Genomic DNA, 23,537 nt, shown 5'->3' with positions numbered 1-23,537 from the left:
GGCCTTCAATGCCCTAATAGAGAGAGCTGCAGCGAACCACGACGTCGAACTGCACTCGGACCCCGTGGATGCGGACTTCTTAGTCGACACCTTCTCGGTAGCCGAAAAACAAGTCAAGACACTACCGATGCTTAAAGGGGTGCTGAAGCATGCCCAGGAGGTATTCAAGGAGCCCACCCGGGCGCGGGTGGTCAATCCTCGCATCGACAGAAAATATAAAGCGACGCCCACGGATCCCACGTATATTAAGGGACACTTACCATTGGACTCCCTGGTGGTGTCCAACGCTCGAAAGAGGGCGAATTCGCAGACTACTGGTGATGCTCCTCCCCCAGACAAAGAGTCCAAGGTCTTTGAGGCATCAGGCAAACGCATTGCTGCACAGGCAGCGAATATCTGGAGGATCTCTAACACTCAAGCCCTGCTTGCACGTTATGATAGGGCCCATTATGACACATTAGAGGCCATCCTGCAACACTTGCCTGACCAATACAAGGAGGCGGGGGAGATGCTCATTCAGGAGGGTAAACTCATTACAAATGCATCCATCAAATGTGCCCTAGATGTGGCAGACACTGCCTCCAGGGCTATCAATACAAGCGTGTTACTTAGACGCCATGCCTGGCTTCGAATTTCGGGGTTCAAACCCGACATACAAACCACAATACTGGGTCAAACAGTGAATCCTGACCATCTGTTCGGCCCTGAGGTGGATGCCTCCCTAGAAAAGATGAAAAAAGATACCGAAACTGCTAAGTCTATGGGGGCTTTACAAAGCCAGCAGTTTCGGGGTGGTTCCTTTCGCCGCTCCAATTCAAGAGGCACCTCGAGGGGCCAGGCATCCCAGTCCACGCAATACTACAAGGGTAACACCCAGTCCTCGTATAACAACAACAAGGGCAGGGGTGGCTACAGAGGCAATAATATCAAAGGCAGGGGACGTGGAAACAATGCCTCCAGGTCCACCGCCTCCAACAAGCAGTGGCGTCTTGTCACTTCCCCCCGATCACACGACACCTGTCGGGGGGAGACTCCAGCAGTTCCTGCCGGCGTGGAGGTCCATCACCACGGACAGGTGGGTGAGGTCTCTTATCCAGTACGGGTACTGTCTAGAACTTACGTCCATTCCACCGGACATACCGCCAAGAAACCGTGCTATGTCCGACGAGCACTTGACCTTGTTGCAGCAAGAAGTACTGGTCATGCTGCAAAAAGGGGCGATAGAGCTCGTTCCATTGCAAGAACGGGGAACAGGAGTTTACTCCCTGTATTTTCTGATCCCCAAAAAGGACGGATCACTCAGGCCGATCCTGGACCTCAGGCCCCTGAACTGGTACATCAACTCGGAGCACTTCCATATGCTCACATTGCAGCAGGTGCTTCCCCTGCTTCAACAGGGGGACTTCCTAGCAACGCTGGATCTGAAGGATGCCTATTTCCATATTCCCCTGCATCCTTCCCACAGAAAGTATCTCAGATTCACGATCTTACACCAGCATTACCAGTTCAGAGTCCTGCCGTTCGGGGTCACCACGGCACCGAGAGTATTTACAAAATGCCTAGCGACTGTGGCGGCGCATCTCCGTCGCCAGCACGTCCATGTCTTTCCATACCTAGACGACTGGCTTATTCAGGCAAAGACGGAACACCAGTGCGTAGACCACGTGTCACGCACCATTCACCTCCTGCACGATCTGGGATTCTCTCTGAACTACCCAAAGTCCCATCTCCAGCCCGCCCACGTGCGACAGTATCTGGGCGCGACAATCGACACTCTGGCAGCCACTGCGCAGCCGAGTTCAGTGAGAATCGCCAGTATCCAGGCACTGATCCAACGATTCAGACCCCAACACTCGCTTCCAGCGAAGGTGTTCATGCAGTTGATAGGCATGATGGCCTCCTGCATCTCCATTGTCCCGCACGCGAGACTACATATGCGTCCGCTTCAGGAGTGCCTAGCACGTCAGTGGACTCAGGCTCATGGGCAACTGACAGACCTAGTGTTGGTGAGCGGTCGGGCGTACAACTCTCTGCATTGGTGGAATCCACAAAACCTTTGCAAGGGCCGACCATTCCAAGAGCCTGTCCCACAGATCATCCTGACGACGGACGCCTCTCTCCAGGGATGGGGAGCGCATGTACTCCACTACACTGTGCAGGGACTATGGACACTTCAGCAAAGGAAGATGCACATCAATGTGTTGGAACTGATGGCAATCTTCATGGCCTTAAAGGCGTTCAAAGTACATCTGTGCAACAAGGTCGTGTTGATCCGGACGGACAACATGACGGCCATGTACTACATCCAGAAGCAGGGAGGTACACACTCTCCACAGCTGTCTCATCTGGCTCAGAGCATGTGGAAGTGGGCCATTCAGAGGAACATCTTCCTCATGGCAGAACATCTCCCAGGCAAGGACAATCAAATGGCGGATCTGCTCAGCAGGCACAGCCATCAGATGCACGAGTGGGAGATACATCCATCAGTACTCCAACCGTACTTCCAAAGGTGGGGTCATCCAGAGATAGACCTGTTCGCCACAAAGGAGAACGCAAAATGCCAAAGCTTCGCCGCCAGATTCCCACACCCCCAATCACAGGGCAATGCGATGTGGATGAACTGGTCAGGCAGATTTGCGTACGCTTTTCCCCCAGCACCTCTGATACCGCTGGTGGCACGCAAGCTCAGGCAACACTCGATGACGCTCATCCTGGTTGCTCCAACGTGGGCTCGCCAACCATGGTACACCACGTTTCTGGAACTCTCCGTGGTACCGCATCAAAGGCTTCATCTCACTCCCAGCCTTCTGACGCAGAGCCATGGCGACATTCAGCACCCAGATCCGCAACAGCTCAACCTGGCGATCTGGCTCCTGAAGTCCTAGAGTTTGGCTACCTCAATCTTCCGCCCGATTGCATGGACATCATTCGGGAGGCAAGGAAGCCCACTACTAGAGCTTGTTATGCGGCTAAATGGAAGAGGTTTGTCGTCTACTGCGTGGAGCACAGCATTGACCCGCTAGACGCTTCCATTCAAAACATCATATGTTACCTCTTTCACCTGTATCGTTGTAATCTAGCTTACTCTTCCATCCGCATTCACCTGTCGGCTATGGCAGCATACCTCCAGAATAGGCAGCACCTGTCACTCTTTAAGGTCCCTGCTATCAAGGCTTTTCTGGAAGGACTCAAAAGAGTCATTCCACCAAGGACTCCACCAGCTCCGGAATGGAACCTCAATGTGGTTCTTACAAGGCTGATGGGTCCTCCCTTTGAGCCACTACACTCTTGTGAGCTGCAGTTTTTAACTTGGAAGTTTGCGTTCTTAGTAGCAATCACATCGCTACGGAGGGTTAGCGAACTGCAGGCGCTCACCATCCAAGAACCTTTCTTCCAGGTACATGCTAACAGGGTGGTGCTCCGCACTAACCCTAAGTTCTTACCCAAAGTGGTCTCACAGTTTCACATAAACCAAACAATTGAATTGCCGGTGTTTTTCCAAAACCCAGAGACGCTGGCGGAGCGGATGCTCCACACCCTTGATGTGAAGAGGGCCTTGATGTATTATGTGGACAGGACAAAAGATTTCCGCAAAACCAAACAACTTTTTGTTGCTTTTGCCACACAACACAAGGGAAATGCAATCTCCAAAGCAGGAATCGCTAGATGGATAGTAAAGTGCATTCAGATCTGCTACGCTAAAGCTAAGCGCACTCTCACTATCCCACCGAGGGCCCACTCCACTAGGAAGTTGGGGGCCTCTATGGCTTTCTTAGGTAACATTCCCTTAGAAGACATCTGTAGAGCAGCCACATGGTCTACCACTCATACTTTCACTAAGCACTACTGTGTAGACGTGCATTCAAAACAACAGGCAGCTGTTGGTCAGGCTGTTCTAAAAACGCTTTTTCAGACTGCTGCAGCTGGCACGGGCGGCCGCCGCTAATGGAGGGACTGCTATGTATTCTATGCACAGATATGAATTCAGCAGCCCACATGCCTCGAACTGCAAATGCTACTTACCAGTATGCATCTGTTCTTGGCATGTAGGGCTGCTGACATTCATATCGCCCACCCTCCTCCCCGGCGCCTGTAGCAGCTGCAGTATGTATTCATATACACACATATGCTCATAGCATGGTCATCACTCACTTCTTCACTCCATCTCTGCCAATGGCTAAAAACAATCTGGGGATGGAGGCGATGCCCATGCGCACTGTAGTCCAGGGGAGGAGCCACCTATCTCGTGATACTTCGAAGACTCTTCCAGGACAACAATGTGCAATCATCCGGACCCAACACTAGGTGGCGGACTATGCACAGATATGAATGTCAGCAGCCCTACATGCCAAGAACAGATGCATACTGGTAAGTAGCATTTGCAATCCCGCCGCGAGGGGCCGTTGTGGAGATTAAGCAAGCTATTGCCCAGAGTTGCAGAGTGTGAACCCGTGAATCGAGTAGGCACCGGAGCGAGAATTGTCGAGTCCATGGACATTTTAGGACTCAAGACCCCGCCGAGCCGGGAATTGAACCCTTGTCCCGGGCTGACCTCTGCTTCCAGGTCTGCCTCCTCTAACCAGTGAGCCACACTTCTCCATGTGGAAGTGTTTGACACGAGATGGCAATGAAAAAGCAATGGAGTCCCGGTACAAATGATGCCGATCAGAAGAACACTTTTCCCCAGACCCTCCTTTTGCCATTGAGTGGCAAATACTTTAAGAAATGTCAGTGTTCACGAGGCCATTGGTTTCTTGTTGGAGCATCATCATCATATTGGTGTTGTGAATGTTAGAGGGTGGAGGCTTAATGGTCTGGACACACATTGTACAGAGCACTGGCAGGCACTGAAAGCGCAATTAAGAAAGAGTTCTGCCTAAAAATGATACATCTATAGGCTCTTATAGACTCCCAGATTTGCGTAGTCAGTCATAAGCCCACTAGACCAGCCGTAGTAATAACATCAAAGAAAGGTAAATTAGAAAAAAGGTTTCATATTTAATTAGATTTTACATATATTAATTTGGACATCAATTTGGACACTTATTACATTAACATAATAAATAGTCAACTCATTCAACCCAAGTCCCACACATCCCTTCAGACCACACATACTCACACATTCTTCATTCATCCTTGTCACACCACAATCCAATTGCAAGAAGAATTCTGCATGGCGGGGTAATTCGTGGGCTGGTAGCGTAAAATACTGGTGTTCTGCAGGAGTCGGGGTAGGAGTTGGTGAAGTAACAGGGTGGTAGATCAGTAACAGCCAACCAAGGATAGACAGGATGAGGGAGACAAACAGTGTTACCACGGTGGCCATGAAGCATTTACTATGTCGGAAACTAACATATTGTTTCTGGATTCTGGTGTTTTGGATGGCAGCCATTGTGCTAAGCCAGGGACCTCTAGTGGCTGTCTGTGATTGGTGGTTGCTTCACTGGGCGCAGGTGCTAAGGAGCCCTTTGGCGTACCTTAGTCTGACACACCAGCACTACTCTCAGCCGGGAAGATCACAGCCCTACAGCCTATAGGCACTTGGCGAAGTCAAGGGCAAGCCTTCCATCGGGGGCGCAAGTTATATCGGTCCGAAGTATGCTGTCACTCTCTGTTTCCGTAGATGTAGAATGCAGTCTGGCATCGCTGAATGGGAAAAACGTCGGGACTGTTTCTGTTTCTGAGTCTCCTTGGCCTTCCCTCACCCACTGATCATAGGGGAGGGGCAGAGGCACACGCCGGCAGTGAGACAAATGCACCCAATTCTTCCGACCTTATACTTTCACAGCAGTGCGGGTGGCCAGTAATACCTGACTGGGCTGTGTCCAGCGGGGCCCGAGGCTCTTAGTCCGTTGAAAGTTCCGGATCAGGACCCAGTCACCAGGTTGGATAACGTGTCCTGGGCCCTCACTTCTGTCAGGTATGGCCTTGTGCACCTGGTGATAAAGTGTACGAAAGGTATTAGTCAGACTGTACAGATAATCAGTTAATACAGGGTATTCAACGTCAGACAGTTGCTTAGGCCTCGAGACACCCCATACATTGGCAGGCCTCCCGAACACAATCTTATGGGGAGATAGCCCTATTCTGGTGTGGACCGTTGTTCTTGTGGACAGTAGGGCTAAGGGCAGAGCATCAACCCAAGTGACATCTGTTTCGGCTACTATTTTGGCCATTTTAGTTTTTAGGATGCCATTGTACACCTCCACTAGACCTGCTGACTGGGGGTGGTTAGCTGCATGACATTTTTGTTTTATACCCAATGCTGTACAGATATATTCCATAATTTGAGCCGTAAAGTGGGTCCCGTTGTCACTCCAGATCAAGCGGGGCAAACCGAATCGTGGGAGGTACTCTTTTAATAGCACTTTGGCTGTAGTGATAGCGATGCAGTCTTTGACGGGGTAGGCCTCCACCCATCGGTTGAAGGTACAGACCACCACTAGGACATATTTCAAATTGTTACATCGGTCCATCTGGATGTAATCCATTTGGAGTCTTCAAAAGGGAAGGTAGGAGGAGAGAATCCTCCCTTAGGAGTAACTGTGCCTTTTCCTGGGTTATACATTAGGCAAATCATGCATGTTTAAAACAGCTTTTCAGCATATGCTGGTATCTTAGATTTGTACCATGTAGGTTCCAACAGTTTACATATCCCTTTTGCACTGATGTGAGCAGGACCATGGGCCATCGTAACTACTGGTAGCACATGACTGTCAGGTAACATCCATTGTCTTTCCATAGTTGTACGGACTCAGCAACCATCAATTCCCTCCTTTGCTAATTGCTCCTGCCACACCCTTAGTTCCTCAGGAGTAATATGGGACTGAATGTCAATCACACTCTGTACTGTGTTTTCAACCATGCCTTTGTCTGCCACCCACCTAGCAGGACCTCCTACATACATTCCTTCCCTTTTCCTTAGAGCTATTTGTCTGGCCGTCTGGTCAGCCAGGGCATTGCCTTTCCCAACATCATCTGTCACTTTCTTATGGGCCTTACATTTTATAATGGCCACCTTTCTGGGGAGTGTCAGGGAGGCTAACAGTCAGTGAATTAGGGGGCCATGTTGAATCTTGGTCCCATGGGGAGTAAGGAAATTCCTTTCTTTCCACAACCTCCCGAAGTTGTGGGCCACCCCTAAGGAATATTGGCTGTCAGTATAAATATTTACCGTCATCCCTTTGCTTAACTCACAAGCTCTAGTGAGAGCCACTAATTCTGCTGCTTGAGCAGAGCACTGCGGAATCTGAGCTGTTTCTACTACTCGCCCTAATGTCGTGAGGGCATAGGCAGCTGAGGTGTTACCATCTGACTCTCTGAGACATGATCAGTCCACATACAGTGTACCTTCTGGTTCTGCTATCAGGGTATCCTGTAAGTCAACCCATCCCTTCGTCTCCTCCTCTGTCCTTATTATGCAGTCATGTGGGTCTAAGCGTGCATCCTGAGTATCTAGTGGGAGTAATGTGGCGGGGTTTAGTACAGTGCATCTTTTGATGTTAATGTGGCTGGCAAAGAGTGTCAGATCATATCCTGTTAGTCGTGCGCTATTGAGGTACTGTGTCTTGGTGTTATTAAGGAAGGTATCTACAGGATGGGGGACCATCAGAGTCAGGGGGGAGTTCATGACGATCCCCGCACTCTGACAGACCATGAGGGCGGCCGCAGCGGTCGCCCGCAGGCATCCTGGGAGAGCCCTTGCAACAGGATGTAAGGTGGCTGAAAAATAGGCACATGGCCATTGGTGATCTCCGAACATCTGGGTCAAGATAGCGCATGCACAGCCGTCTGTCTCATGTACAAAAAGAAAAAATTGTTTGTTATAATCAGGAGTACCGAGGCCTGGATCAGTACACAGAGCCCTTTTTAAATCTTGGAAGGACTGCACATGCTCTCTAGTTCAAGGAAAGGAACTGTCTGATATGTCTTTAGTGGTGAGGACAAGAAGAGGTTTGACCATGGCCGAAAAATTGGAAATCCACTGTCTACAGTATGAGGTTAGGCCTATGAAGGCTCGCACCTGCTTTTGAGTTCGTGGGGCCGTCATAGCATTGATAATGGCTACACGATCAGCGGTGAGCTGCCTTTCCTCCTTCGAGAGGAGATGACCTAAATAGGTCACCTTCTCTTGACAAAACTGAAGCTTTTTTAAAGAGACTTTGTGATTGTGGAGGGCAAGGTGGCGTAACAAACAGAGAGTAGCTTCTTTACATGCTGGGGCAGAATTTGCAGCAGTGAGGAGGTCATCTACATATTGTAATAGTGTGGAATTATCAGGGAGTTCCAATGAATCTAGTTGACTTTTTAGGGCTTGACTATAGATACTGGGGTTCTCGGTGAAACCTTGAGGGAAGCGGCAAAATCTAAAGCTCTGCCCACCAAGGGAGAAACCAAAAAAATGTCTGCTGTCAGGATGTGTAAGAATGCTGAAAAAAGCATTCTTCGGGTCTATGACAGAAAAGTGCGTGGCATCAGAAGGGATCATCATTAAGAGGGCTGTAATGTCAGGGACAACAGGATATTGGGGTATTGTATTTTGTTAAGGGCTCTCAGGTCAATCACAAATCAGTATATTTTAGAGGAGAGAGCATATCCATTGGTCTTTTTAAGAACGGGAATAATGGGACTGTTACAGATATTGCCACATGTCTCCTCCACTACGCCCTTGTCCATTAATTCAGATATTATTGTTAAAAGGGCCGGGGTTGAGGTCTGAAATTCCCGCGGGCATCGGGACCTCGGGGAGGGTAAGCCTGCTGCAGAAGTGCCTTAGTCTTAAGATCCCTAACCTTCTTTCTTTCCTTGTCTCTATCTTCATTCTCCCTATTCTCGAGATATTGTGCTATAGTCAAGATACCAGTCATAGTTTGGGCAGACCACATACTTTCAACTTTTTTAAGCCTGGCGGAGATCTTGGCAAGCAAGTTGCTGACAAACTTATCAACAAACACTGGGCCGGAACCTGGGGTCGGGGATCCAAACCACTGTGTCCCTTGTATTCTGTCTCAAAACAGGTAAAGAAGTCAGCCACATTCTTATCTTTTCGCTTCCTACAGGCGTTTATTTTATTCCAGTTAATGACAGTTTCCGGCAAAAGTGTCTTGATAAACGTTATTATTTTACCGGGCAAAGTCAGGATGGCAGCTTCTGGTTTAGTCCCCCTACCCTTGCTTCTTCCATAGCCTCTAGGTCAGCCCATTTATCTCCCAATTCCACTTCATGGTCAGTGTGTCGAATCTTGTCCCAAATTTCAGTGGGGACAACCGTACCAAAAGGTGAATCTATATCCTCAAGAACCAGAGTACCTGCAGATCTAATCTGACCTAATTCTCTGTAAAAGGCAGCCGGATTATTCTGGGGATCTGGTAATTGTCCTTTTAACTGCATTACTTCTGACCTTTTCCAAGGAACATGAACCCAAAACCTGCGCCAGTGTGCCTCAACAGCCCCTCGGCCATTATTTTGGGCATCGGTAAGTGCGTTAACAAAGACAAGGGCCGCCTCTCTCATTGGCATAGCTGTCTCTAGAGGGGTGTTGGGGAGAGCGGTCATATCACGGTAAGCTATCAAAGCAGACATAGCGCCAAACATCCCCTCTCCCTGAACCTCGCCTCTTTTTATTTGTGACCTGAGGTCCACTAGTCCGCCGGGTATCTGCATAAGCACATTCTCGAACCTTTGCATGACCAAAGTACACATGTATTCAGCCCAGGTGGTCTGTTCCATAATCGTCCACTGGGAAAAGGTGGACCATATTTCTTTAAAGGTATAAATATTCCCGTTATTTATCCAACATTCACTCTGTTGCTTCTGCAGGTCATTTTCTCAAAGGGACGAAAAGCTGACTGCAGAGCGCAAGGAAGCCAATTGGGGGAAATTCAATAATTTATATAAGTCTTGTCTAACCGTAGACCACGGGGAAGTAGGAAAAGGGTGTGTAGGGGTAAAGCCGCAGGGGTTGGGCGGATGGAGACTTGTTGTCATTCCCGCAACAAGGACAGGGTTAGCAGGCGTGGTCGGTGTCATAGTAAAAACCGGGAGGGATGGTGTGACAGGGAGAACAGTAAGAGGGGCAGTGGGGGCAGGAGTGGGCGGTGGCAGGGGGACATGCGGGGTGTGAGGCGTCAGGGCAGGGTACATTTGGGCATATGCAGGAGGGCTTTCTAGCATGGTATCAAGCAAGGAATCACCTTCTTCTCCCCCTTCCATATGTCCCTTTCCTTTCTCCTCACGAGCTGGATAAAAATTTTGTACCCGGGCCCCATGCTCCCTATCGGCTATTTCTACTGATTTTGTCATTTGATTTTGTAAATTTTCTCTAGCATGGTTGGCCATTGACACATGTTCTTGTTTTCTTTCTTGAACCTTCTGCTTTCTAGCTCTCTGCTCTATCTCTTTCCTCCAGAATCAGACAGATTCAAACATAGACAGGCGCGTTTTTCTTTTCATTAATTGTTCCTCTAAGTTGGCGAGAACTTGGGAATTAAAGGAGCCATAAAGTGGCCACTGTAATTCTACGTTACTTTGTTTTGTATATTTTACCCAGAATGAGGAAAACATTATGGCAGAAGGGCCATGTTTAACATACATCGTATGGCCTGGGGTCCCTTCTGGGGGAAGCGGACAAGCCTCCTCCAGCTGGGAGTCCTGCGTACACATACAACAAAATAATCTCTTGAACTTACTACTGACTGGCATGCTTAAAAACAGATAACAGACACCAGCGGGTTTTAAAAACTCACCTCGCTTGCTTGGCTTTTGCAAAAGTCAATAACAGCTTGGCTTTTGCGAAAGTCAATAACAGATTTATACAGACTTGGTGGGTGATCAGTCCACCCTTACCGTACAGGGGTAGATCTCTTCTGCAGACGTAGGGCTGTGTCCTGCTCCAGAAATTATTTGCCAGGGGACTCCAGCGAGAACTCGGTCATGTGGCCCAGACCGGGTGGGTAGGAACAGCGGGCGAGTCGTTCGACTTACCGGATTGCAAGAATCCCTCGGGTAGGGTACCTCCGTCGGAGTCTCTCAGTGCACCTCCTCACATCCACCGGGCCTGACCTTCGTGCTAGTGGAGTCCCTGTTCAGGCGCCATTTGAAGAACTGGTAAAATCCACTTACTGGGTCTCGGCGGCAGGGGAACCGCCCAAGTTTTCCATACCTTCCATACTTAGTAAAAGGAGACACAGGAGCCTTCCTCTACAGGAGCAACCCAGATTTATTCAATAGCCCGGGCTATGGAACAGAGTCCCAAGCTAGTCAGAGACAAGACAGAGGAGGCTGCTGCTTTACTCCGCAGCTTACAAGCCTTTTATACTTTTTCCTTTCAGTCTTTTGGCGGTTAGTTCATTGTTCAATTAGGGCAGTGTTTGCAGTTGATAACCAGATCCAGGCGACGTTTGTAGATGGTGACCTGGTCAAGGCTTGGTACACAAATCATTGTTCACTCTGCTTGATCAAGGCTCAGTCTTGCAGGTCATTGTTTAATCACCTTGATCAAAGCCCGGTGTTTTAGGTCATTGTTCAGATAACCTGATCACGGTGTCAAGGATGTTTACCAGGCTGGGAGCAGGAGATGGAAAACAAATTATTTACACAGGGTATGAGTGTCTCGTGGCTTTCTGGTGAACTGCAAAGAACAGGGGGGGTGGGTGTGTGACAGTTCCTGGGCAGAAATGCAGGCTGCAAGATGGTTTTTGTCGAGTCAGTTAGAATTTTCTCAGGCATCAGCAGAAACAACCAGGTGGGTCGTGTGGAAGTGTTTGACACGAGATGGCAATGAAAAAACAAAGGAGTCCCGGTACAAATGATGCCGATCAGAAGAACACTTTTCCTCATGGGGGAATCCTTTAACCCCTTCGATGCTGATGACGAGCTCAGCTCGTCATCAGCCACGGTGGTCGTGTGCTGATGACGAGCTCAGCTCGTCATGAATATATGGCATCCTGAATTTTTCAGCACAGGGGAAAAATAACCACAGCAGCCAAGGTGTTAAAAGGACAGAATCCCATCACTCACCGAATGTGACATGCTTCATCATCTGGGATCTCCTCTTGGTTGCAAATCCTAGTGCTACCAAGGGATACAACCCACTTTCTGTGAGGGAGGAGGTCGGGATGTTTTAGGGTAAATGTCAGTTAGACGGATCACTAGAATCCTTCAGAAGTGAAGACGTTGAAGTTAGTGAGAGTGATGGGCGCAGTGCATGTGTGTGACCAGTGAAGTGAAAATAAAATGGGCTAAGAGGTGATTTTTTTTTAATTCATTATCTCCTGATGTCCAGATTAAAAACAGTGCAGATGCAGTTTGTTAAAAAAATGACTGCATATGTCCAGAAACAGGGACTCTGTATGTCTTGTACTTTTATGGTTTTTATTAACCGAATAATGTGGTTTTGACCACATTTTGTCTTGCTCCACTGCCACACATTAATGGACATTAGAAGCGAACTGTCTCTATGCGCTACCTAGGTCCTACATATGTACATGGTCACAGATTGGCTTTTTTAAGTCTGGCTTGCGACCTATTGTTAAGAGTTCTTTAAAATGGTCATTGAGTGGGCTTCGACTCCTCCCAGAGGAGGATCACTCTCTCAGGTAACCCTATTTAAATTATTATTATTTTTTTATTTTATATAGCGCGAACTAGACCCGAAGATATCGGGCATCAGAACACTTTACATAGCACCCGTTTCGTTACATGAGGACACATTCATTTTTGTTCGGCACGGGGAGATTAAGTGATTTGCCCAGAATCACAGGATGTTGAGCGTCATTGCAGAGACTTGAACCCGGTTCCCCAGCTTCGACGTCAACCGTTCTAGCCGTAAGGCTACAATCTCTCTATTGGCTGTATAGTGTATTATTCCATTTGTATTGAAATGCAGGAGAAACTATTTTACATCTCGCAACTATACTGAACTATTGTTTATTTAATTCTTTATGTTGCTTAAGCATTGTCTAGTTGTCTAATTTTTTGCTTTGCTTTCTTACTGCAGCTGAGTTTTAAAAAGTATTGGAGTCAGAACTCAAATATTGTAACTAAGACCTCTTCGCTTTGCAATGCCTGTTTCAATAGTGGCCACTTGCCTGACCTGATCTCATTGTTCACTTATAGAAAGCAGTAACTTCCCATTCTTGTGTGTCGTTGTCTGTCCATCAGTTACACTGGAAAGGAGCTTGAAGGAGCCTGTGGTTCCGGTTGACAGTGCTTGTAGCTACAGCAGCTTAGGGTCTGCACGGAATGCATGGTAGAGGATGCAATGCACGGAAGGTACAGGCATGGAGCGTCTGGACCAGCATAACCCCCCTTTCTGTTAAAAACAATGAATCTGCTCCACCCTTCATCACTGGCAGACCCTTTCTACCCCTTGCAACTTTCTGAATACTGAACCTTTCTTAAAATGTAACTCCTGACCTGCAGTATTCAGCAGTCGATGTCCCTTGTTCCGGGTGTAAAACTCAAGGTGGAAGGTAGAGCCATGGCACAGACTTTAGGTGGGGATACCCCGGTGGTCCCGCATATCCTGCCCACTCATCTTCCCTCTGGTAGTCCTTGGTATTGTGCTAGTATTCGTAGAGTGCGTTCTGTACCAAACATAGTGCAATGCCCACGGGTTCAACAGCCTCATAGCCCTCTTGGATGCTGGTGTTGGATCGCCCATACCGGTGCACTCCGTTGTGTGAAGGAGTTTGCATAAGGTGGGGAGTTTGGGGGGTGGGGGTGTTGAAGCATCAGTGCCCATGCCCTCGGTCTCGTCCTGTGTATGTGGGTTGAACCTGGAGCTCAGTTGTGCGGCCAGGTCCTGGGGGTTTTAGCCCATATCCATCTAGTACGTATTTCATGCTCCTGTCGTAGCCGAACCAGCACGCAACTGCTGCCTGATCCCATGTTAAGTGCCATCTCCTACTGCTTGTCCCGTAGTCCTCTCCTCCTCCTCCAAACTTTTGTTTCTGACCACAATATTATTGTAGCCTTGGAAAGAAGCTCACCATTCTGCTGCTTGTGGCATGAGTTATGTTATATATAATTAAACACCTGTTTATATCATGAATTTATCTGAAACATTTCAATGTTTCGAGGAATAGTCTTTGCTTTTTCTTTGTAGTACAATTTTCTGAATATAACTAGTTTGGCAGCAGCTGCAAGCAACTTTGGCTGTCTGTTGGCTGGACTTTGGGATTTAAGACTGTACCTTTCTCATGATTGGAGCCCTTTGATATCTATCTCCATTGTCTCCTCTTGATTGATTCAATGACTTACCTTGCTATTCTTTTGGTTGTCCTGCCCAGGAGGGTTTATGTCTCAGTGTTGTGATTGGTTGACTTTCTACACCACCAATCCTCCTTGTTAAGATGTTTAAAATATTTCCCCCACCTCTTGGTGGCTTCCCGCCGCTCCATTCTTGTTACCCCCTTTGAACGGCTCTGCTACAAGTTTTTCAAAACTTTTTTTAATGATTTCTTTTTGCCAGCAGTATTATCGGCATGCTTCCATCTTAAAATGGGTTTGTACCCATTTTAAAATGGCTGCCAATAAGTATGCGTACTCATGCATGTGCAATGAGCACAAGAATTATATAATTATATTATTTGAAGAAGTCCATTCAAAAATGGCAGCCACAGATGCCCACATAACCACTGCAGCCTTACTCGAATATTACCAAATTATTCAAAGATGGCCACTGGGGATGCATGCCTATCAGAGACGGATATTTAATTATTAAAAAAAATTGCATTGACCAAGCCCTTAGGTTTCAGTGCTGGCCTGGCTTTGCTTGATTTGTATACATGTGTCCTTTATACTTCTGTGACGTAGCTGAACCAAGAAGTGTTGGTATTCTATAAATAAAATACATAAATAAATGCGACTGCCCATAAATAAATTCTAAGAATAATTGTATGCCTATTCTAAAGAACTTGTAAATTATCACGTTTTTCAATCTTTCGATGCATCAAAAAGTGACAATTATTCATTTTGCTCCATATGACTCTGCCTTTGACCAAAGACCCTTTCTTGCTCCCGTCTTGTAGGTATCTCTGGTGATAAGGTGGAGATCGATCCGGTGACCAATCAGAAGACCAGCACCAAGTTCTGGATCAAGCAGAAACCCATCTCCATCGATTCGGACCTCCTGTGCGCCTGCGACCTGGCGGAGGAGAAAAGCCCAAGTGAGACTGCGCTACATTTATCTATCCAAGCCTAAGACGTTTTCTGTGATAGAGCTCTTGCAAAAAAAAGTTTTTGTTAGGTCAATCATTTGGATGTTTGGCATGGTACAAACTTATCTGCAATGGGCAGTGCATTAATCAGATGAGAATGGATTACAGTAACTACGCCCTGCCCGTGAGGGTGTGGGCACTACCAGAAAGCTCACCGTATTCTTATTTTTATTTTTCACAAAATAAATATTTACATCACCCATAATCAACCATTTCGAACTCAGAGAGATGGCATGATGTGCCCCAATCACGCTATTTTTGGACAAATGCAGCAACTTGGATTAAAATATCGCTGCCTGTGCTCCAATGCCAATAATGTAAGCACTGGACTCTCTCTAGTGTGTTTAAATATAACCTTCGATGCATCCTTGACCTTGGCTAGTGCCCTTCTTGCACTCTGGGTTGTTATCTTGACCTTGGTCAGTGTCCTTCTTGCACTGTGGGTTGTTACCTTGACCTTGGCTAGTGCCCTTCTTGCACTGTAGGTTGTTACCTTGACCATGGTCTGTTCCATTCTTACACTGTGGGTTGTTACCTTGACCTTGGTCTGTGCCATTCTTGCACTGTGGGTTGTTACCTTGACCTTGGTCTGTGCCGTTCTTGCACTATGGGTTAGCTTGACCTTGGTCAGTGCGCTTCTTGCACTGTAGGTTGTTACCTTGACCATGGTCTGTTCCATTCTTACACTGTGGGTTGTTACCTTGACCTTGGTCTGTGCCATTCTTGCACTGTGGGTTGTTACCTTGACCTTGGTCTGTGCCGTTCTTGCAGTATGGGTTACCTTGACATTGGTCAGTGCCCTTCCGCCACTTTTGGGTTGTTATCTTGATTGTGGTCCGTGCCATTCTTGCACTAGAGGTGGAAGAAGTGTGGCGCAGCGGGGAGGGTGCCTGACCCCTGACCACGGGGTTCACGGTCCGATCCCTGGCACCAGCAGCAGGTTAGCCCAACACCATGTGACTCTGAATAATAGCTCGCTTAATTTTCCCGGCGGCCCCCGGCACAGGGGCACCTCTCCGGAGGTAGCTGTGCGCTTTACAAATGCTGGTATTTCATTTCATTTCATTTCACTATGGGTTGTTACCTTTATCTTGGTCAGTGCGCTTCCTGCACTTTAGGTTGTTACCTTGATCTTGGTCCGTGCCATTCTTATACTATGGGTTGTTATCTTGACCTTGGTCAGTGCCCTTCTTGCACTGTGGGTTGTTACCTTGACCAGTGCCATTCTCATACTATGGGTTGTTATCTTGACCTTGGTTGTGAGAAGTTAGCCTGGCATATGATGTCCACTATTCTAGTGGGCACCTTGCACCAGTCTAAACGACCCTTATTGATGGTGGTTGTAAAGTCAACCTAATAAACAAGCTATCCTAGTGGTAGTATGGACCAGCAGTCTTAGGCTAAACTCCAAAGAGCATGTGAAGTGTTTGTTTTACCAATTATAATCCCTTCAATACCAAATGAAAGGACACCACACAAGGTATATATCAAATATACATGTATTTATTTCTAACACAACCCCTCTGAACTCTTTATGAGGTCAGAGATCGAAGTACATCACAAGTTACTTAAATAGCATACAATAAGTTGCACGAATGCAGTTTTGCCCTAGGGGCCTCACAAACCATATACTAAGTAAGTGGTATAGGAACCACTTCAGAAATAGTGAATAGACCTAGGGCCTTGGGAATCGCTGGGGCTACATTAGACAACCAAAGATTAGGAAGTAGGAGACCTGCGGGAGACGCGTGCAGTGTCTAAACACAGTCGCGAGTTACCATTGACTTACAATGGATGACGAAGAAGTTACAAAGTTATAGATTTAGGGCACATCCGGATGGACTACAACAAAACCACTTTAGACTAGAGCACTTGGATAGTCAATACCCACGGGAGCACCGGAGTACTCGAGTTACCTCACCCAGGGAAGCCGGGTGCATAGGCGTCTTTTGGTGTTGGGTTTTGTCTATGTTTTCTATGAAGATCTGCGAAGAAGTGCTGCAGGCGACCAGAGGAAAAGTGTCCGGGTGGATCCAAGGGTGGATTGAGGAACTGAAGAACCTGAAAGCAGAGGGGACAGAGTCTGGGTCACTAGCCAGTGACCAGGAAGAACCAGGCGATGTCGAGGAGATTTCAGGTGAGGATGTGAAGCTTGTCTCTGCAGCCACGAGGACCAGGAGGTGTCAACGACAACCAGGATCTGGATTTGAGCTGTCCCACGAAGGATCTAGTTGACTGCGGCGTCGGTATCTGGATTGGACCCAACAACTCTAGACAACCGCAACCCACACAGGAAGTGAAGATTGGCTTCAAGTCAGACCAGCGAGGTCTGGGGAGCTTCTCCTTTGGAGGGAAGCTGGAGCAAGCCTGGAGCAACCAGTCAAGCGGTGTAAATTCAAAAAGAAGTCTTCAGAGGGCTAACTAGCCAGCGGGCTAGCAACCGGGAAGATGTGTCGAGCTGAAATGCAGGAGCAGGCCCCACGCGGCTTTGTGGTGTGTGGAGGACTGAGCTTTGGTGCAAATGGCTCTCGGGTCATGGGCCTTCTCATACCCCAAAGCACAACGGCGAGGGTACCTCGGGAGTCGAGCCGTTAGCAAAATGCAGGAAGTCCAAGGTGTCCAGTCCCACGTCTCTCGTGTCCTACACGGGTCTCAGCTTTGATGTGGATCGGAGTCAGAAAAGTCTGGAAGTCCAGTTCCTGAGTCGCTGAGTCTTCAGGTTCCGGCAGGAGCGTCGACAAAGCAAACCGGCAAGTTACTGGTGATGCCTGTTTGCACAGGGTGATCACTCCTTGACCACAAGGGAGATGTCTTCAGTCTTCTAGTCGGTTTAGAACGTCGAAGGTCCAAGAGTTTCGTATCAGAGTTTCATTCCAGGATAATCTAAAGTCTGTAGATACAGCTCCTATCTTTATACTGATTTTAGGGGCTGGATTACCTGCTAGGTCCCTCCTATTGGTGGTCCTGGGAAGGGGGTGGTTACACCCCTTTCCCTTTGTCCAGTTTCGCTCCAGATTAGGGCTGGAGTGTCCCAACAACTGGCTTGAACCGGGCTATGCATGGAGCACCTGGTGTGCCCCAGGCAGTGTCTGGAAAAGCGTGTGCCCCAGGTAGTGTCTGGAAAAGCATCTTTCCTTTCAACCCACCCTGCCCCAATACACTACAGGCTGTCTGGGGAGGTGCTAGCACCTACCTCGACAGGAAACCTATTGTCCAAGCTTTCCTTACCGGAGTTTCCCCCGGCAGCAGGAGGTCAGACTTGTGTCTGTGGCAGCAACATCCATTTTGTGATGCTGAGGCTCTGTTTAACTTTAACCGGGTAAAGCAGTAACTACATGTCTTTTCCCTCTAGAAGGGTGGAATGCTACCCCCGCCCCCAGAACTGACGGGGGGGGGGTAGTATTCCAAAGTGTTTGACACCTTACACCACATGTTTTGATAAAGCCAAACAAAGTTAGTATTAACCGCGAGGATTAGAATGCACTTAAGAGTATATGGTATGGCTATATGATAGAACAGCTATAAGGAGATGGTTCCGAAAGCTGCAGAGCTCATGCTAGGGCACCCTCTCACATAAAACCAAGCGCTCTGCCTCCAGGATTGTTAAGGCCTGCCATAGGAGTGACTTATAGGTTACTATGTGTCTATATATAAGGTAGATGTAGATATACTATATCTAAGTAAGGGGTGATTACACTGCTGATCAGCTGAGTGATCAGCCTGTGGTGTCAGTTTAGATGGACAGCCAGGGATGGCATAATCCATGCTGCAGCCCCTGGTAGGCCTTGGATGCACCTATGCCCTGGGCACCTATGGTACACTATACAGGGGCTCACAAAGGTGACCCAATACGCAATCAGATATGTACCTAAACGACATGGTATCAATTTAGAGAGAGAACAGCTGGGCTGTGGGTCTGATTAGCAGGTCCACAGCCACACTAAAGTCGGAAAAAAACAGAGAATCACAGTCAAAAGTGGGGGTGACCATAGGAAGCAGACCCTACTCTCCTACATTGGTCAGTGCCCTTCTTGCACTGTGGGTTGTTACCTCCACCTCTTTTCCAGTAGCTCTAGGCAGACTCGGCTTGTTTTCCCCTCTGGTTGTGGCAGTTTTCCAAGTTAATCATGGAAATTAATGTGTTTGTGCCCTCCACCCCACCCCCCCATGCCCTCCTACAGCTACCCATATTTTTCCTCCTACCCCTTTCCCACTCATGACGTCGGGCCTTCACTGCAGCAGCGATGGCATTAAACAGCGGGAGTAAAACTAATCCTTAACAAAAAGATTGCATTTAATTAGTCCTGTATGGGAGTCATAATTAAGGTTTTAATTGACAATCTGTAACAGTGGCATGCATTATGTGCGGGATACCCCGTTTAAGCCTCATTACCTTAATTACAAATATCCATCTTTACGCTTTGTAACCTGAAAAAATGTGTGCTTAGCACATGTTTATTAGGAGAGATGCTACCGATCTGCAGATTTTCATACCACTTCCACATGCACCCTTGACGTCCTTGCGCTGCCAGACCTGAGAGTCAAACGCACACAGGACAGCAGGTGGTCTTGCTGTCTTCCATGGTTTTTCCTGCCCTGAAATGCTCAGTACACCATACCTCCTATGTGATTTAAGAGCCTCCCCAACAACTTCCAATCTATGCACCTCAAACCCCTTCCTAAAGTCTTATCTGCAGAACACCCAAAAGCAACAAGCACTTCACTGAAGAAATGCCTGGCATCGTCACCTCTGGTCAACCGTCCAGCCACGTAGTGCTTGGAAACTTCAACCACCCAGAGGACTCAAGAGCAAAAACAATAAAATAATGCCTTTAAATACTCCTTATCATTACATGTAATGGGGTGACCCTGTAACCCTCAGAACCTGGGTGGGTAATAGACAAAATAATAATGGTTCTGTCGGACAGAAATACACACTGCTTTAGTATTTCAATGTTTCCTTTTGCTAGTCTCGTTCCTAACCAGGATACCAAGACAGGTGTACTAATACATTTACAAACAAACACACTGATTATTATTATTAGTGCATGTTCCTAAAATCAGAAGAGCAAGAATGGGAGGGAGGTCCTTCCGGTTCCTGGCTGCCTGTCTATGGAAGAGCCTTCCTCTCGGGCTCTGTGGGGAAACCTCAGAGGTGGTCTTCCGCAAAGATTTGAAGACTTACTTATTCCCCAGGGGATAGGCACTAGGAGGTTCTAGTGGGGGAGGTCATAATAGTATGGTATCTGGTTGCCAAGTTATTAGCGCGGGGACACACTGGCTAGCGTAACCAGGCGTTGTATAAGCTTCATTTATTATTATTATAATTATTATTATAGTGCTGGGATTGATCTGAAAATTGATAGTGGTTGCAAGGGTCTTATGCTTTACTTTCCCTTAAAGGGTCTGAAGCTGGCCATTGCCCAGAAAAGTATGAAGCTGCCAATTACCTAGAAAGATCTGAGACTGTACAGTGCCTAGTTGGGCTACAGTATGGATGACCGGTTCATGCATCTTTTAAGCAAGTGCCATAAAATGCATAAGATGTGCGCAGTTAAAGGAACGCGGTGCCCGGGTAGTGCATGTTCCACCACCCCATGGTGCAGGGACTCGGTAAGAAGTAGGTGAAAATTGCTGCAGATAAAACCTGGCATTAACACTTCATAATCCGCCTTTCATTGTGATGGGTAGAAATGAGAGCAGTCTGCCTGGCAGCCAGCTAGCCACGGAAATAGCAGCGCTGTTCGAATATTGCCCTTTTTAGGTTTTGCCTCGCCGAAGATGCGCTCTGCGCATCTTTTCGGCGCAGGCGAAAACCTGATGAGTTGCATAGTGTGGCTTGGTTCGGCCCTCGTCCTTGATTGGCTGGCTCCGTAAACGGAGCCTTGCCATTGGACGAGGGGCCTGTCCGTCAATGCCGGACCAGACACGGGGGCGTTCCCGACATTCTTTGGCTTTTGCCGACGTCACGGGACGCCGGGAACGCCCCCGTGTCTGGTCCGGCATTGCCGGCACTACTGCGTCTCTTCTTCCCGTTTCCCGCCCCGTGACTGGCCGGCCGGCCAATCCTAGCGCGGCCGGCCGGAAGTGCCCGCCCCCCGCAGCCCGGGGAATAAGGAGAGGAAGACGGAAAGCACTATGGCGGCGCCCGCGGGGAGACCGGAGAAGTGCCTCTCCAACCTGCCGCTCTGTCTGGGCTGCCCAGCCTGTCGCTGCTCGCCTCCCAGACCGATCGAGAAGTGCCGCCGTCGCAGGGTGCAGGTGAGTCGATTTATTTGTTTGTTTTTTTCCCTCCTCCCCTACCCTCCGAGCCCCTGCCCCAACCTGTCTTCCTCCTCGTGGCCGGGGCTATGTTTAGGGGCGCTAGGCCGCCCGCATGGCCGGGCTTTGTGTGCCGGTTACGGGATGACTGGGAGATCCACGGAGGCTCTTGAGCCCCTGCGGGGGGATACAGGGGGTCCGCTTTGTGTCCCACCGCTGGCTGCAGTCTGCTCGAATATTTTTATTGCTGCCCGCATTGCCCCTGCAGCTTTCTGCTGATGTGTTGGCTTTGTGTGCCAGTTACGGGATGCCTGGGAGATCCACGGAGGCTCTTGAGCCCCTGCGGGGGGATACAGGGGGTCCGCTTTGTGTCCCACCGCTGGCTGCAGTCTGCTCAAATGTTTTTATTGCTGCCCGCATTGCCCCTGCAGCTTTCTGCTGATGTGTTTTACAGCTGGGAACCGGCGCTCGCTGGTCACATACCGAAGATTAATGGCGGCTTAAGTAACTGTATCGAGCCCGGGTAACATTCCGGCATTTTTAAATATTTATCGCGCTGCCTGTGCCTTGGTACTGCACAGAAACGTGCAATAACACTAAATTGCAGAAAGCTCATTTGTACTGCTGACGCGGCCATCATTTTGTTTTCATGTAACCTCGGTGCCCGGTAATGGCCCATAAATAAAGCTTTGACATCCCAGGTGACGCATGCCTCGATTCCGGGTGGCTCCGTCTCCGCCGTGTGCCTTCATGTGGAATTTTCAAAAACGGGTCATCTTTGGGTGTAAGCCGACCTGCTCTCCTCTGTTGTGTTAAGGGGCACCTTGTGTGTGTGATTGTAGCTGCCGGGGCACTCTCTGTGCAGGAGGGAACTTCGAAAATCACCCTGCCTGGCTCCAGTCGAGCAGCCCTGTCCTTCAGCAGATAGAATGATTGCTTTCAGTGAAAATTGGTATTCTGTTGCCCTTTGTACATCTGTTAATCCTTATCGTCATGACAAGGGGAGGGAACGGTGTATCATCTATTAATAAGCGATCTGGAAATTAATGTCTGTGCTCATATTTTACTACACGTTTAAATATGCCTATATATCACCGTATTTATATTTTTTATATAAATGTATGTGCATTTTCTTGTATATATACACATATACTCCCCCCCCCCCACACACACACATACATATATCTATATCTTATATATGTACACACACGTGGTATGTATGGCAGGTGTATGTAACATTTATCATCCCGTATGATCGTCAGTTTCCTAATAAATGTAACCCACTTCTCTTAACGTTAAAAATATCGTTACTAAGGTTGACGAGTTAAATTAATCCAGTTGATAACTGGTTTAACGAAGGGAAAGCTTTGTGAGTATACCTTCAGTGAATATTCATTTTCGACATTTTATAGTGCTTCTTAGACTGCTTTGGAGATTACGAAGGGAGGAGCTTTATTCTAAAAATCAATATGCATCATATTCAGGCTGCAACTTTATTGCAGAATTTTGACGTGATAGACCGATACATTTTGCCAACGTCACCGAGGGGCAGCGTTTTAAGGAAATCATTTTCCAGAATGGATGTGAGCAGAAAAAGCCCGTGTGTGGTCAATGAAATCGGAAACACAGCGATGTAATTGTTCTGTTCTCGCCGAGAACGAGAATTACTCTTCATTTTGCTGTGCCAAGGACTTTTTAAAGCGTTAACCTGATGACTTGTTACCGTTGCCATAGAATCAAAAGATGGATGTATTTTGAGAATGATCTGTAGACTGAGTAATCTCCAAGCAGCGATCACCCTCGAACAGGGAAGGACGACCATGCTTCCCAGTAAATTGGACCTTTAACACAGAGGTTAATAGAAAATAAATTACTTTCCCTGTTGGTGCAAACTTTATGTACGCGGTGAAATACATATTCATCACGGGGGAAGAGATGGCCTCCTACCATCCAGGTGAGAGGCAGGCAGGCTGTGGGAGCACAGTAAGGTCCTGTTTGTTGCAATAACATCTGTAGCACATTAGAACAGAACCTGATGTCTCGGAAGATCAGCAG

At 47.9% G+C, this 23,537-nt stretch overlaps 1 protein-coding gene across 2 annotated transcripts in view; it reads left to right on the top strand.

Annotated features, from left to right (window-relative positions):
- Positions 1–23,537, top strand: part of MAPKAP1 (MAPK associated protein 1) — a 928,195-nt gene that overhangs the window by 813,947 nt on the left and 90,711 nt on the right. For both annotated transcript variants that reach the window (XM_086924702.1, XM_086924701.1), the window contains one exon: positions 15,033–15,170. In XM_086924702.1, coding sequence (XP_086780828.1) covers positions 15,033–15,170 — 138 coding nt within the window. The remainder of the gene's footprint in view (positions 1–15,032; positions 15,171–23,537) is intronic.

The sequence above is a fragment of the Lissotriton vulgaris genome, chromosome 5 (assembly GCF_964263255.1).
Source record: "Lissotriton vulgaris chromosome 5, aLisVul1.2, whole genome shotgun sequence".
In the NCBI taxonomy this organism is placed as follows: domain Eukaryota; kingdom Metazoa; phylum Chordata; class Amphibia; order Caudata; family Salamandridae; genus Lissotriton; species Lissotriton vulgaris.
The sequence above is the reverse complement of the archived record's forward strand: the minus strand, read 5'-3'. Positions and strand labels throughout refer to the sequence as shown.